Here is a 16,652-nt window from a genome sequence, read left to right as displayed (position 1 = left end):
TGAGGGGAAGGCTGAATGGGGGAATGAATTTACCAGCTGGCATTCAAGCCCTGGTCTCACTGTCCCTGCTGCCCAAGCTCTGCCTTTAGCTAGGAGCAGGGGCAAGGGGGGGGGGGGGGCTGTTCACAGGGCAGACAAAGAGCGTGGGCGTGTCCACCCTGGGGGAAGGCTGGTCTCCGCACCGGGCACTTCAACAGAGAAGGGCTAAGGCTGCTACTACCCAGCCTGGGGAGAAAGGGCTGGGGAAGCAACGAGAAAGAGGCTCCTGTGTTCCGTTATTGGCGCTTTAGCCTCTGTGCCTCTTTTGAATTTGGCGCCCTGCCTTCTGATTGGCTTATTTTAGCAGCCAATAAACGCGTAAAACTTTGCCGGCTCGTGAGGCTAACCAATCCAGGGGAGCCATTCGTCTGGGCTGCCCACCAATGGCAGAGCGCAGCGTCACTGGGCAGGGGGCTGGGTCTGGCTCTCCGCCGAAGACTATAGACACATATATCTTTTTGTAATAGAAAGCGAGTGGGTGAAGGGTCGGCTCAAGAGGAGCGCGCTTCGCCTCGCCACCAGGCAGCAGTTCCGGCTCTGGCGCTAGAGCCTGGGCGTAGCTCTGTGAGCGGGCCGCTGAGCCGCGTGCTTCGCTCCCACTTTCACGCGCCATGTCCGGCCGCGGTAAGAGCGGCGGCAAGGCCCGGGCTAAGGCTAAATCTCGCTCGTCCCGCGCGGGCCTGCAGTTCCCCGTGGGGCGCGTGCACCGGCTGCTGCGGCGCGGTCACTACGCGGAGCGGGTGGGCGCGGGCGCCCCGGTGTACCTGGCCGCCGTGCTCGAGTACCTGACGGCGGAGATCCTAGAGTTGGCGGGCAACGCGGCGCGGGATAACAAGAAGACGCGCATTATCCCGCGGCACCTGCAGCTCGCGGTGCGCAACGACGAAGAGCTCAACAAGCTGCTGGGCGGAGTCACCATCGCGCAGGGCGGGGTCCTGCCCAACATCCAGGCCGTGCTGCTGCCCAAGAAGGCGGGCGGCGGCGGAGCCGGGCCGGCCAAGAGCGGCAAGAAGGGCAGCAGCCAGCAGTCCCAGGAGTACTAGGGCCGGCCACGCGCCGCCGGCGGAGACTCACCCCCCCACCCCCCAAGGCCCTTTTCAGGGCCGCCCCCAGGGCTCAGCCGTAGGAGCTGCGGATCCGTAGGCTGCTCGAGCCCTCAGCGGGCTCCTGGGCGGGGAGAGCGCGAGCCCCCCCGCGCCTCAAGCGGGGTTGAAGGAGTCAGGCTTTCCCGCCCTCGCACGGCGCTGGGGGGTGGGGGGGAGGAGAATTAGAGGCGTAACAGCCGCGGCGTGGAAGACTCCCTTGGGTGCGAGTGGGGAAGCTGCGTGGGGGCCTCCCGCCCGGCGGCCCCTTGTACGAATCGCGAGGAGCCCCGGCTTAGGCTCCCTACCGCTGCGCACGTGCCTGGGGCAGCGCATAGCTCCAGCTTTAACAGTAAACTCAGCTGCTACCCCGAACCCCATTGTTCTGCCCCTTCCGGTGAAGCTGCTGTGTGCAAAGCCCTAGTGGCAGAGGAGGCTGCCGCGGGGTCTCTTTTGCTCTGCAAAGGCATGGTCCACCCCTGATACCCATTTGACTCCTGCCTACCTGAGCTGTTTCAACATTAGCAATGCAAAGACTCGTGCAAGCGGTATCCACGTTTACAGGTTGAAGTGTTGCCCCCTGAGCTTTGCTGCTCCTGGATCCTTTAAGTAACTTCATATGGTACCGACAGAGGACTGGGAAAAAAAAACATCAGAATGCAGCTGTAGAACTAACTGCACCACTGTATGAATTGCCTGAAAAGTGTTTTTTTTTAGGAGTTCCTTTTTGCTGTTTAATTACCTGTTTTAACTGCTCTGAAAAATTGTATATCTACATATCTTGTTTTTAAGACAGAGGGCATCTTTTGCATCAGATCATGCACAACAATCCAAAACATTGTAAACTAACAAGCTCTCAGCCTCTTGAGTGGAAGAAGGCTGTCACTTATATCAGCAGTTGTGTGACTTTATTGATGTGCTGTACAATTTTGTCTGCAATGTTACAACTATTTACTAGTTTGATTCTGCAGTGACACTATACTTTGTTTGACCTGTTTCAATAGACAGCATCTGCAACCAGAAGCTCAGTACAGCCACTGCAGGATCAAACCAGAGAAAATTCTAGGCTTTGTACAAACTTGTAGTTAACGAAACAGCAACCATTTCTCTTTCAGCTGTGTCCTTTCACTGGACACTGCTAAATCTGTTGTAGTAGCCTTTGTAACTTCCTGTACATCCCAGAAAATGTAGAAATTGTGTAATAAAATACGGGGTGACCTGCTATTTCTGTAGCATATTCTATGCACGGGTGGTTCAGTGGTCAGAAATTGTGTTAATATGTACATGCCTAAAGAAAAATAAGGCTTTAAATGGGTATGGAAACAATTCCTTTCATAAGTGAAGTACAGTTAATGGATGTTGCATACATACTGAAACAACCTGTTGTTTCATTTACAAAACACCATATTTGCATTTTACAATTTAAAAGATTTCTAGAAGACACTAGTAGTGGCTTGTAAGATGAAGGAGATGAATCACTAGTTGAAATGCATATTCTACTAATGTAAAAGGAACAGGCTATTGAGTTTGAAAGGATTAGAGTGTAAGGGCAAGGGTGGGTGAACTTCAGGCCTGCTGGCTGTTTTAATTCAGCCCTCCAGCTCTTGCTGGGGAGCAGGGCCTGGGGCAGAGGTGGGCAAACTATGGCCCACAAACCACATCCAGCCCCTGAGACTGTCCTGCCCAGCCTTTAAGCTCCTCACTGGGGAGGCTAGCCCCCAACCCCTCCCCTGCTGTCCCACCCTTCCCCTGCAGCCTCAGCTTGCTGTGTCACCAGTGCTGTGGGTGACAGGGCTGTGAGCCATGGGCCTGCCCTGGTGCTCTAGATGGTGTGGCTGGCTCTGGCTGGGCAGTGCAGGTGCCAGTCCTGGTGCTCTGAGTGGCATGGTAAGGGGGAGTGGAGGGGTTGGATAAGGGGCAATCAGGGAGCAGAGAGTGGTTGGATGGGGCAGAAGTGGGGGGAGGGTCCACAGAACAGAAAGGGGGGGGGGCTGGATGAGCATAGGGGGCCTGTCAGGGTGTGGGAGGCACAACCTACCCTACCTGGCCCTCCATACAGTTTCAGAACCCCTGATGTAGCCCTCAGGCCAAAAAGTTTGCCCATGCCTGGTGTGGGGCTTGCCCTGTGCTGGTGTTCAAGCAGGGGCAAAGGGGGTTCTGCTGTGCACTGCCCTGTCCAGAGGTGCTGCCCCTGCAGCTCCCCATTGGCCAGGAACTGTGTCCAATGGGAGCTGCAGGGGCAGTGCCTGTGGACAGGGCAGTGCACAGCAGAACTGCCTGGCCACACTTCTACGTTGGAGCTGGAGTGGGGACATACTACTGCTTCAAGGAGCTGCTTGAGGTAAGTACTGCCTGAAGCGTGCACACCTGAGCCAAGCCCCTGCCCCAACCCTGATCCCCTTCCCACCTTACAAATCCCTCAGTCCCAGCCCAGAGCACCCTACTACACCCAAACTCCCTCATCCCCAACCCAGAGCTCTCCTCCACTCCGTCCCCAGCACTCCAGCCCCTTCCCACACCCTGAACTCATTTCTGACCACAACCCTAGGCAGAGCCTTCACACCCCCACCCTAATTTTGTGAGCATTCATGGCCTGCCATACAATTTCCATTACCCATATGTGGCCCTCAGGCCAAAAAGTTTGCCCACCCCCCTGTAAGGGAACAGGTCTTATTTCAAACCTATTTTAAAAAGTCTAAGTTGATACTAACGAACTTTCCTTACACTATGTTGCACCTGTAGACACCTGTGCCTGGTTATGGTTAATTCAATCTGGCAATGAATATGCTAATGGTTTTTTAAATAAGTTCAATTAGTATTGATTTATATGGCAGTGAATAAACATTTGTCCAAGCATCATCCATAACAGATGCCTTACGAGCAGAAACATTGGTGGTTCTGTTTAAATATAAGTACAATGGTGGTCATCAAGGGCCTTATTTGGCACCTAGTAATCAGTTGCCAGTTATTGAAAGGCTCAGGATGAAGCCCAAAGGAGGTATGTGTACGATGGACTACACTCCAGGAGGAGATCGATCTAAGTTACACAGCTTCAGCTACATGAATAATGTAGCTGAAGTTGACGTGCTTGGATCTACTTACCACCGGGTCCACACTGTGCTAGGTCTCCTGTTAACTCCCCTTGCACTTCTCATTCAGGTGGAGTACAGGAGTTGAGCAATCTGAAGTTAATGTAGTGGGTCTTCACTAGACCCGCTAAATTGATGACAAATGCACTGATTACCACACACTGATCCCTGGTAAGTATAGGACAAGCCCTCAGATAAAGGGCACCCTATGTCCCTTACCATTTTAGCATTATTTCTTGTATTGAATATCAGAGGGTAGCCATGTTCATCTGTAACCACAAAAACGAGTCCAGTAGCACCTTAAAGACTTAACAGATTTAATAATAAAATAATGCCTGCATCTGTAATTTTCACTCCATGCATCTGAAGAAGTGGGTTTTTTACCCATGAAAGCTTATGCACAAATAAATCTGTTAGTCTGTAAAGTGCCACCAGACTCCTTGTTGTTTCTTGTATTGAATTATTCTTGTTACTGTATTCAAAATAGCTTGCTTATAGTTTTGGGGTAAACAAGTTGCTGAAACAAACCACCCAACTGCAAACTGGACTGTATCCTCTGAACAGGCATAACTACTCAAAATACAGAGTTTAATATTTTAAGTTTTATTTTCAGATCCACAAGTAAAGGAAAATGGGATGTAAGTGTAAAATAAGAGACTCCGCCTAAGGAAGGATGACAGTGCAGCAGCCAAGTCCATGTTTTTTTCTGTCAAACTTCTGACCATGCAGGAATCATCCAACTGCAAGAGCTGCTGCTGCGTGGGAATGATGTGTCTATCGGGCATCATTGAGCTGCCTTGCAACACTGAGGATACGCTTAGCACCCTTGCTCAGCAGTAAGCTGGCTAGTTCGACACCCAGGTTTTCTGCAGCCTCTTGAGCATGACGAGGAATCTTCTTGGCTGTGATGCCAACATACTGTGTATCATCATTGGGTCCTTCTTGATTCTAAAAATTAAAAAAAAGGTACTGAATGTGAAACAGCAGGGAAACCTGGGTGTTAAACAGTAGGTTTCCATATACATTTTTGTAAGCCTTATCAGAGAACATTGTAAAGAAGATGTCATAAAAATAAAGGGAAGGCTAACCACCTTCCTGTATACAGTGCTATAAAATCCCTCCTGGCCAGAGACAAAACCCTTTCACCTGTAAAGGGTTAAGAAGCTAAGATAACCTTGCTGCAAAATGACCAATGAGGAGACAAGATACTTTCAAGTCGGGAGGGGGGGGATACAAACCATCTGTCTGTCTGGGTAATGCTTTTGCCGGGAACAGATCAGGAATTCAGTCTCAGAACTTCTTTTAGTTAGTAAGTAATCTAGCTAGAAATGTGTTAGATTTCCTTTTGCTTAATGGCTGGTAAAATAAGCTGTGCTGGATGGAATGTATATTCCTGTTTGTGTGTCTTTTTGTAACTTAAGGTTTTGCCGAGAGGGATTCTCTATGTTTTGAATCTGATTACCCTGTAAGATATTTACCATCCTGATTTTACAGAGGTGATTCTTTTTTTTTCTTTAATTAAAATTCTTTTAAGAAGCTGATTGATTTTTCATTGTTCTTAAGATCCAAGTATTTGGGTCTGTGTTCATCTGTACAAATTGGTGAGGATTTTTATCAAGCCTTCCGCAGGATAGGGAGTGTAGGGCTTGGGGCGATATTTTGGGGGAAGACGTCTCTCAAGTGGGCTCTTTCCCTGTATTTGTTTAAAACACGCTTGGTGGTGGCAGCATAGGGTTCAACGCAAAGACAAGGCAAAGTTTGTACCTTGGGGAAGTTTTTAACCTAAGCTGGTAAGAATAAGCTTACAGAGTCTTTCATACAGGTCCCCACATCTGTACCCTAGAGTTCAGAGTGGGGAAGGAACCTTGACAGAAGACTAAAGATTTTAAGGACTGGACTGAAGGAAATATGTTAAAAGGCTTGTTTTTGTCTTTTTCATTTGACTTGAAATTTGAAGGTTAAAACCAACTGAAATTAAGAGGCATTTATTTATTTACCTGCTGTGGATAGTTAACACCAGTCTGCATAGTGTCCTTCAGGCTATCTGATCCATCCAAGCTGTAAACAGCTCCTGTCAAATACAACTGGGCAAAACACAATAAAGGTATATGGCATCTCTGATGACCAACCCAACCATCCCCTTTTTAAAAATTAAGATTTCTGGTCTGAGGAGGAAACTAATAAGAATTGGGGAAACCATTCTGCCATTGACTCCCATGTGCCGTTGGACAAATTGCATCCTTTCTGGCTCAGTATAGGCTTACAGGTGTAGTTTGAGGCTTACCAAGATCCTATGATTAAAGGGGCTAGTCATGTCACATTATTGATCATCATGGGAGAGCAATCTGTGTGCTTTAGGAAAGGTATAGGCACAAGCATGGATGTAACCCAACTGTTACATTCCTTAATGGGCCGAAAAGGGTTGCTGTTCTGTCATGGGAAGCTTGCAAGCATGTTGCCTCCACAACCCTCCTTGCCCAAGAGGTAGGAGACAAGGACCATTTGTTTGAAACCACGGTTTCTTCTTAGAGTGCTTGTTCATGGAGATTCCAGTCAGGTGTGTGTGCATGCACATGCACAGTAGCTGGAAGATTCTTCCCTAGCAGCAGCCGACGGGTCAGCCTGGGAGCCCCCGGCGTCGCGCTTTCATGGCACCCAACATAGAGCCCTGCCGACCCGCCACCCCCTCAGTTCCTTCTTACGGCCAGTCACAGTAACTGTAACTTCCCTTGCTCTTGCTCCGGCAAGTGACCTAGCAGTTCGATTCCTGTTGTACTCACCTTGTTTATTCAGATACTGTGGTGTAGTTTCGTATAGTTAGTTGTAAGTTTCATTTATGGGGGTTCCCCCCCCACCCCACCCATTTCCCTCCTTTATTTGTTGCCTCTGGGGCATGCTGCGATCCCCAGGCTTCAAGACCTGCAAGGACTGCATGAAGTGCATGCCAAAAAGTGACTCCCACACCTCCTGTTTACAGTATTTGGGCGAGAGTCTCCACAAAGACTGCTCTAAAATCTGTCAGGAATTCTGACCAAAAACCCTGAAAGAAAGAGAGCAGCAGCTTAAAATCCTCTTCATGGAGGCAGCTTTTCGACTGCAGTTGGACCCCAGTGCCGGGGATCCCACCACCAGCACATCATCTTCAGCACAAAGCGCGCCGGCGCCCTCTTCAAGAGACCAGGTGCTGAAGAAAGACACGGCCAAGGACTCTAGGCACCGTCATGGAGCGTCTTGGGAACGCTCCAGCCTTTGGCACCGGTCCCAATCGCCGGTGCAGAAGAAGAGGAGGATCAAAAGCAGCCAACCTCCTTTCCCTAGATCCAGAGACCAGCCATCAGTGGCACCAAATGCAATGAACAGCGGTACTTTGTTCCCTCCAAGGGCTACGAACATCTACACACTCACTCACAACCTGACTCTGGTGGTGGACGCTGCTAACCAGCAAGAGAGGCAGAGTTTCCAGGGCCCTTCCCCCAAGAATAGGGATGCAAAAAACTGACCCATTCAGCCAGAAGATTTATGCCACAGGGGGACTGCAACTCCACATTTCCAACCAACAGGCCATTGTCAGCAGGTACGCCTACAATACTTGCTCAATGACGGCTAAGTTTAGGGTTACCTCCCTTGGACTCCTGAGCTGAATTCTCAGCTTTGGTTGAGGAAGGGAGATTGATCTCCAGGGCAGAGTTGGGGCATTCCCCAGATAGACCTATTCTTCATGCAACACAACAGGAAGTGCCAGCAGTTCTGCTTCTTCCAGAACCACAACCCAGGCTCCAGAGCGGACATGTTCCTCCTCCACTGGGGATGTTGTCTCCTGTATGCCTTTCCGCCTATACCACTGGGTCACAGGGTGCTCCTTAAGATCTGGAGGGAACAAGCTCAGGTTATATTGATGGCTCCAGTATGGGACCAACAGCACTGATACACATCTCTCCTAGACATGTCCGTGGAAGCTCTGATCACCCTGCCGCTCTTCCCGGACCTTCTGCCACAAGATCACGGCCGTCTTCAACATCCGAGCCTCGACTCGCTTCACCTCACAGCATGGAAGCTCTATGTTTGAACCCAATGGAGCTTTCCTGTTCCGACCAGGTTAGACAAGTCCTCCTTGGCAGTAGAAAACCCTCTACGAGAGCCACCTACCTTGCCAAGTGGAAGAGATTTTTAATCTGATCGGCACAGCGCCATTCGTCTCCGACGCTGGCCCCAGTGCCGCTTATTCTGGACTGCCTCCTCCATCTGAAGCAGCAGGGGCTTCCGTTGTCATCGATAAGAGTGCACTTAGCCACCATCTCAGCCTTTCACCCGAACAAGGAGGGCCGCTCTGTGTTTGCTAACCCTATGGTCAGCTGCGTTTTAAAAGGGCTCAACAGGCTATACCCTAACATCCGACAGCCTGTCCCTACCTAGGACCCCAACCTGGTCCTTTCTAGGCTAATGGGACCGCCCTTTGAGCCCTTGGCAACGTGCTCCCTCCTCTCTCTCTCTCTCACACAAGGTGGCATTCCTGGTGGCTAGGAGGGTGTCTGAACTCAGAGCCCTAACCTCAGAGCCCCCTTATACCGTGTTCTATAAGGAAAAGGTGTAGCTCAGACCTCATCCTGGTTTCCTCCCAAACACTGTGTTACAGTTTCACATCAACCAGGACATCTTTCTCCCAGTATTCTACCCTGAGCCACATTCCAGCAGCAGGGAGCAGAGACTACACACTCTGGATGTCCGCAGCATGCTAGCCTTTTACATAGAGAGAATGAAAGCATCCAGAAAATCGGTTTAGTTATTTGTGGCAGTGGCGGATAAAATGAAAGGACTGCCTGTATCTTCACAACGCATTTTGTCATGGATAGCGTCCTGTATTCATGATTGCTACAACTTGAGAGGGGTTCCTGCACCCCCAATCAGTGTGCACTCCACCAGGGCACAGGCTTCATCAATAGCATTCCTGGTGAAGGTCCCCACTCAGGAAATATGCAGAGCAGCGACATGGTCCTCTATCTACACTTCCACCACACACTATGTGATTTCTCAGTAGGCCAGAGACTATGCGGTCTTTGGACGAGCAGTGCTCCAATCAGTGGACGACTCCAACCTCGCCTCCTGAACTTGGGCTTGAGAGCCACCTGATTGGAATCAACATGAACAAGCATTCAAAAAAGAAGAAAAAAAGAGTTACTCACTTTCTCGTAACTGTTGTTCTTCGAGATGTGTTGTTCATGTCCATTCCAATACCCACCCTCCTTCCCCTCTGTCAGAGTAGCTGGCAAGGAGGAACTGAGGGGGTGGCAGGTCGGCAGGGTTCTATATTGGGCACCATGAAGGCGCAACTCCAGGGGGTGCCCTGGCTGACCCTACAATTGCTGCTAGGGGAAAATCTTCCGGCTACCGTGCACGCATACACCTGGTTGGAATGGACATGAACAACACATCTCGAGAAACAACAGTTACGAGAAGGTGAGTAAACTTTTTTCCTGCATGACAGCAACCTGTATTTCAGTCAGGCTTCCTTTCTGCAGGGTAGTGTTTATATTTAATCTTGGGGAAGTTTTATCAATTATTTATCAAAGGAATAGGCTTTCTAGCCCCAGAGAAAGGCTTATCTACAGAATGGATGACAATCACCACTCATAATTATTGAGGGTAAATTAGAAGACTGCTAAGCCCTGTCCACAAAGTTCCATCATGTTTTCCCTGACACAGGGATTTTTTTCTTCTTCTTAGCTGTGTTACTGCTACACTTACATAAGAACGGCCATACTGGGTCAGACCAAAGGTCCACCCAGCCCAGTATCCTGTCTGCCGACAGTGGCCAATGCCAGGTGCCCCAGAAGGAGTGAACCTAACAGGTAATGATCAAGTGATCTCTCTCTCCTGCCATCCATCTCCACCCTCTGATAAACAGAGACTAGGGACACCATTCCTTAGCCATCCTGCCTAATAGCCATTAATGGACTTAACCTCCATGAATTTATTTAGTTCTCTTTTAAACCCTGTTATAGCCCTAGCCATCACAACCTCCTCAGGCAAGGAGTTCCACAGGTTGACTGTGCGCTGTGTGAAGAACAACTTGTGTCGGCCTCGGTTATTTGACACCGCCCTACACAATGTTGTTTTGGTGGACTCAGCGTGGAGATGGCAAGGCTGTCCTCAGCTGCCAAGTATGCTTGCTGGAACTATTTTCAGGTGGCAGGGAAAAAGTGCATGTTGGAAAAATGTTCAGTGATGAACTCAAATAAAATACATTAAGTTCTTCTTACCTGGGAGTCTTTCAGCATGGTACTGACTGCTACAGGAACGCTACATCCACCCTCCTGAAACAGAAAGCACAGCAAACAGGTAAAAGTTGATGTCAAGGTTCCTATGTGACCCACCATGTCAGGACCTTTTGAAAAGCCTGTAGAACACAGACTCAGCTGTCATTCAGCCATGTACAGAAGAATAACCAGTGAACAGACACTTGAATCTAGTCTGTATTTAGCAGTTGTGGTAATGAAAACTAGGAGGTTTCTGATACCATGGTGTTGATTTAACAATACTACATGAGCATTTACTACTTCTCCTAGGGAGGAATTGGACAGAAAAGTGATGGTACCAAACCTACCAAGTGTCTCATAAAGGCTCTCTCGGCAATGCAGCACAGCACCGTTTCCGCATCATGCAAGGCGGATACCATATCCAATATCTCTTCGTCTCTAGCTCGGACCTCTACTGCTAAGGCACCCTGAAGGAAGAGAGAAACACTGTCCCCAGTCTTCATGCATCTCTAGTCTGCACTCTATTCGTCCCAAACCAATGAACCTGCATGACTTAGAGGCATTTCCACTGTCGTGCTCTACCCCCTACACACACACAAATGTCATTGCTATAACATATGCATATATACATGGCAACAAGATGAGACCAGAAAGAAAAAGCTGAACATTACTAAACAAGTGAACTGCAGGATCACAGCTTCAGACTGATTCTTATCAGCTTGTTCTATATAGATGCTGACTCCTAATTGCATTAGTATGCTCTTGAAAGGCCATGTCTCAAGAGTAGAATGATCACTTATAACAGTGATGAGGTGCTAGCCTTTAATTAACAACTGCAGTACACTTCCCAAATGTAGCATGCATATAGAACAGCAGCCAGAAAAGGTGCAGAGTTGAAAACACAGTTGAAATGTTTGGTTGTTACACAGCAATCGGCTACTCAGCTGGCTTTTCATAGCATACCTGCCCAACAGCATAAAGGCAATCTTCAGGGTTTAATATCTGGAGAAAAAGCAAAGATTAGTTAATATGTTGTAATGCTAAACCCAAGATTATGCAAAATTTTTATTTAAAAAGCTCCAAAGAGCAGCAATTTAGGATGAGACTGAAATTATTTTCCATAAAGGAAGTGCAGTACAATGGTTATAGCAAGGAACTGGGAAGTAACAACTCCTGGGTTCTATTCCCAACTCTATACTACCTAGGGATGGTCATGCCCCAGCCCTGTGCCTCAATTTTCCCATCCATAAAATGGGTATAATGGTACTTATTTCATTGGAGGTTGTAATGTTTTATCAGAATTATCGATGTTTTTAAAGTGCCTGTTCATGAAGGATTTGGGCACTATAAAGGGCTCTGAAGTTTTCAGATGGACAAATGTTATTGACACGTGGAAAGAAGTGTGCTGAATGTGTCTTTGGAAGGGAACTGCAGTGAGTGGAACCTTCACTCCAATGCAGCCTAATCTCAAGATAATGCATATATGGATTCAGAGCAGATGTTATGCTCGTCCATGATGGGGCAGCTAAGGTTCCTGAAGGGGAATGGGTTAAGGGTCTGGAAGTGAATGGAATTTCCCACTATGCTTCTCCTCACCTGACCAATACGATTCTCCCAGCCCATCCTCCTCAGTCCAGCAGCAGCCAGAATTATGGCACTGAAGTTGTCCTTTTCATCCAGCTTTTTCAAGCGGGTGTTTAAATTTCCTCTCTACATAAAGGGTTAAGTGAGAAGCACAGAAACAACAATCTCCAAATTGAAAAGGAGTATCTGTGGCACCTCAGAGACTAACCAATTTATTTGAGCGTAAGCTTTTGTGAGCTACAGCTCACTTCATCGGATGCAAGCTCACGAAAGCTTACGCTCAAATAAATTGGTTAGTCTCTAAGGTGCCACAAGTACTCCTTTTCTTTTTGCAAATACAGACCAACACGGCTGCTACTCTGAAATCTCCAAATTGGGACACTTTGCTTGCAAATCTTAACTCAGCCACTGGAGGCTGCTACTGCTGTAATCACCAAGGACTGTCACTCCTGCAGCTCGTCAGCCTGCTCCCTTCCTCTCTGCTTGGGCCTTTCCTTCCTTATCTCTTGTCCCAGAGCAACAGCAGTTACTCCCCATAGGGGATGGGGTATGCAGCGTCATACACAAGCAGGTCAGACTTCTGGATCAAACATAGATCAACTACAGAACTTCCTTCTCTGAGGCTGTCTACACTACCGTGGTAAGTCGACCTATGCTACGCAACTCCAGCTATGTGTCTCTTGCATAACTGAGTTGAGGAACTATCCTGGAAAACTTGTTCAGATGGTGGCAACCATTACTGTAAGAAAAGAATGGAATTTTGCTGTGAGTTGTAAAGTAATCATTTGGACACTGGCTCTTTGGGGCTGGGACTGTGGACATGTCTCATGTAGCACTAAACATGTCAGCAGCTGACAAATAATTGTGCCTAATTAAAAAATAAGTTAAAGGGACAGAGACTGGGACAACAGAGCCTTTCACTGCTGGTCTGAATCCCACCCAAGCCATTAGTGACTGAATTGGAATGAGTTGTGTGTCTTATGCCAATTCCTCTTGTGAAGTGTATCTGCCTCTCAGATGATAGACTAATATTGGGCCCTTTCTCAGCAGAAAATACAGGGATTGAATGGGCCAGGGAGAGTAAACTCCTCTCTCACAGTAGTTTAGGAAGGCAGCATGAAGTTAGTTTGAGCAGAGGACAGGAAGCCTGGGTTCTAATCATAGCACCAAAGTGCTAGAGAAAAGCCAACTGTTATTCATTGAGATACCACTCCCGCACTCTGCCAGGAAAGGATACAATATCCCTGAATTCCAGCTGAGGGAACCGCCGTTTGAGCTGAGCTGCTCGCCGAAGTGAACTGGTTCCAATCACGCTTCAGAGGAAGCAAAGAAACAATGAAACAATTAGATTCATTCACTCACCTTTAGCTGGGGACAGGTTAGGAGCTTCCAGGGAAACACACACTACCTTTTTAAACTAGTCACAGAGCATTTGGGGATCTATCCAACATTCATAATGGCAGAAGGAAAAACTGAGAGATTTAACATGAGGCCTGACTAAATCTAGATGTAACCAGACTACCTGGTCTGCGAAACACAGTCTCTGTGGTAGGTTGTTAAGCCTTTGCAAAGCAGCCATTATGCCTTGTTAAGGATCTCTGAATCCTCAGTGGGCCACCATCTACAGAATGTAGCAATCCCCAAGCCTTATTTTCTCTTCAGATAAATGGAATAAAATGGTTTGGAAAGCAGGGACATCAGTCCTGGATCACAGAACACATGCCTGGGTGTGCAAGGTGAGGTCTGATAAACAAGTCCTGGAGAGTGCAGTGGGAGAGTTCTCTGGACAGCAAGGGGGACTGCCAGTCTGACCAGAGAGAAGACTATTTTCAAGGGATGTATGCTACTCACTTTTCTTTTTATCCCATAAAAAAGATGACAAGCCATCTCTACTTGAGGTTGTGAGAAGTGCAAATATACATCTGTGAAGCAAACAATTTCTTTTGTTTTATTTCTATTTTCTGTGTTTTAATTAAGATTACTGTCATCTGGGTAATTTCAACACAGACATCCCCAAAGAGAAAGGAGAGGGACTGAAAGTAAGTAATTTCTGGAACTTGCCCCCCCATCTCAGGGCTCATACACACTAGTGCTTATATTGGTTTAACTTAAGTCACTCAGGGCTGTGAAAAGGCCACCCTACTGAGCGATGTGAGTTACAGCAACCTAAGCACCGGCGTGGACAGCGCTGTGTCAATGGGAGACACTCTCCCACCGACATAACCACTGCCGCTTGGGAAAGTGGAGTAATCATGCCGACGGGAGAGCTCTCTCCCGTCGGCATAGACTATCTGCACTAGGAGCGCTACCGTGGCACAGCTACGTCGGTAGACCTACACTGCAGTAGCGATTCTAGAGTAGACTAGTCCTTAGTCTGAGTCATGAAGTGTGGACAGAAAAGTCTGCTCCTGCTGAATTGTGTTACCATCAGAGTGGATTAAGTGAATGCAACAGGAAAAGCCACAAGACCAAGGAGGAGAGGGAGTTGGCTGTGGTGTGGGTCACAAAAACACTGGGCCAAGTTCATCCCTGCTTTAAGTCCCTTGAACTCGGTGGAGATAGAATAAAGCTGAATGGCCGCTGTGTCAGTCAGGAAAGGGAGGAGGATTTTAGTGTGCACGGTGCTTTGAAGATATTTAGCGCTAAGAATTCATTTTGGGGCTTGTGGAGGATTTAGAAAATGTCAGATCTCAAAGGATGACTGGAGAGATGAGAGGTCATGTCTCGCTCATTTATTCAACAGCAGTAATTCTTTCCCAGGCCATAGTGATAATTATGGTTCTGGGATTCTTATTAAGTTTTTATTCCTTTATTGCTAATTCCTACAAATGGTTCACTTTAACTTAAATGAAAAAAAACACACCACCACCACCACCACACTGAAAACACCTCTTCATCTGTGCAAAGGGCAAGGGACAGATCAGAGTCTGGATGTTAAATGTATTAACACAGGGAGTTCACAAAGAATAATGAAGAGCAAGCGGTTTTGGTGTTGAGAAGTCTAAGCCTATCCCTTTTCATCACTCCATTTGTTCAACAACACCTCTCCCATCCACTCACCTCTTTTCAGGAAGGCTGTTGAGAGTTTTCCCATAGTTCTTGGGATGAAAAACGACAGCATCATGGGGATTTTCCCTTCTGCAAAGGGATACAGTGTAGACAAGACATTATTCCATAGGATGTGGCTAAATGGAAACAGTTCTGCTCATGGTCCTTAGTGGAGGTGCCTCTAACTTCCTTATCTTTAATCCACTACAAGGAGCAGGTTTCAGAGTAACAGCCGTGTTAGTCTGTATTCGCAAAAAGAAAAGGAGTACTTGTGGCACCTTAGAGACTAACCAATTTATTTGAGCATGAGCTTTTGTGAGCTACAGCTCACTTCATCGGATGCAAGTGAGCTGTAGCTCACGAAAGCTCATGCTCAAATAAATTGGTTAGTCTCTAAGTGAGCTGTAGCTCACAAAAGCTCATGCTCAAATAAATTGGTTAGTCTCTAAGGTGCCACAAGTACTCCTTTTCTTTTTACAAGGAGCACTTTCTTTTCCTTTTTCCATTTTTCCTTCTAATTAATCTAGAGCTGGTGAAGGTGCTGGTTTGACAATTCTGGACAGTCAGTTATCTACTCATCCACAGAGTAGGCACAGCACAGGCAGCGGAAGGGCAAGCTTCCCACAGGCACCACCTTCTGTCGACATGATTAAATCTGACCTGGAGCCCACCCAACCCTTCTTTAAGGAAGGGAGAGAGGGGTTCAGCCTTCATAGCCCATGGAATTTGGGCTCTCTCTCTCTCTTCTGAGGCAGGAAACAAGATGACAAGCACAGTGGCAAATTGTGCAGTACAGTTACCTACACAATGGGAAATAGATTGAGACTGACCAAACTCATCACACAGGATGCCAACAGTAAAAATGGTCCCTCTGGGGATTTTAAAACCCCTCAGGAAGTCAGGCCTCTCAAGGCACTCTTACTTGCAGATGGCCCCAATGGTGAAGCCAGGCGGGAGCGAAGTTGGCAGGTCCTTCAAGGAGTGAACAACCAGGTCAACTCTACAAGTTAGAGGAGAGAAAAGTCAGAGCATGGTGTGAGTGAAGGAGCCCATGGGGCACCTGCAGATGATCTGAGAAATAAAATTTCCACACTGGGCTTTAGTGTAGAAAGGGGGGCTGGAAATCAGGAATCTTGGGTTCTATTCCCAGTTCTTCTACTGATTCACTGTGCAACTTTAGACAAGTCTCTTCATCTCTCTGTGCCTCAGTTTTTCCATCTGTAACATTATGATATATATCTCCCGGGGCTGCTACATCATAAATATTTGCAAAATGATTTGAAGAGCCTGGTGTGGGTGCTGAAGACCTATACGCACATTGCACAGACACCCATCAACCTTGCAGTACACAGAGCTCAGTGGGATCAGATATCCCAGTCAGATTTAAATAACTATTTTTCAGTAGGCAGCAACCCAGAGCTCAAGCTGCCTGCATCACTTCATTCCACTGACATGGCCATCAAAAAAGGGCTTGAATCCTTGCAGCCTGAACTCACTGGGAGTCTTTCCACTGACTTCAGTGAGAGTTAGATCAGGCCCTTAGATGACAAGGACTC

At 47.6% G+C, this 16,652-nt stretch overlaps 2 protein-coding genes across 4 annotated transcripts in view; one reads left to right on the top strand and one right to left on the bottom strand.

The window, feature by feature from the left end:
- The first annotated feature begins 267 nt into the window (after positions 1-267).
- H2AX (H2A.X variant histone) lies at positions 268-2,345 on the top strand. The gene has a single exon (XM_084612016.1). The coding sequence runs from the start codon at positions 651-653 to the stop codon at positions 1,080-1,082; it is 432 nt and encodes a 143-aa protein (XP_084468142.1). The 5' UTR covers positions 268-650; the 3' UTR covers positions 1,083-2,345.
- Positions 2,346-4,792: 2,447 nt separating this feature from the next.
- Positions 4,793-16,652, bottom strand: part of HMBS (hydroxymethylbilane synthase) — a 29,756-nt gene continuing 17,896 nt past the window's right edge. For all 3 annotated transcript variants that reach the window (XM_084612002.1, XM_084612003.1, XM_084612004.1), the window contains 9 exons: positions 16,019-16,096; positions 15,109-15,186; positions 13,286-13,361; positions 12,061-12,174; positions 11,428-11,466; positions 10,812-10,931; positions 10,468-10,521; positions 6,208-6,294; positions 4,793-5,158 (listed from right to left, as the gene is read on the bottom strand). In XM_084612002.1, the coding sequence (XP_084468128.1) occupies positions 4,985-5,158; positions 6,208-6,294; positions 10,468-10,521; positions 10,812-10,931; positions 11,428-11,466; positions 12,061-12,174; positions 13,286-13,361; positions 15,109-15,186; positions 16,019-16,096 (820 nt within the window). In that variant the 3' untranslated portion in view covers positions 4,793-4,984. The remainder of the gene's footprint in view (positions 5,159-6,207; positions 6,295-10,467; positions 10,522-10,811; positions 10,932-11,427; positions 11,467-12,060; positions 12,175-13,285; positions 13,362-15,108; positions 15,187-16,018; positions 16,097-16,652) is intronic.

Source organism: Lepidochelys olivacea, assembly GCF_965140295.1.
Source record: "Lepidochelys olivacea isolate rLepOli2 genome assembly, chromosome: 22".
Lineage (NCBI taxonomy): Eukaryota > Metazoa > Chordata > Testudines > Cheloniidae > Lepidochelys > Lepidochelys olivacea.
Note: the sequence above shows the minus strand (reverse complement) of the source record. Positions and strands in the feature narration are given on the sequence as shown.

Coding starts and splice junctions, on each gene's coding strand:
- H2AX (XM_084612016.1), top strand. CDS start 651: ATGTCCGGCCGCGGTAAGAGCGGCGGCAAGGCCCGGGCTAAGGCTAAA.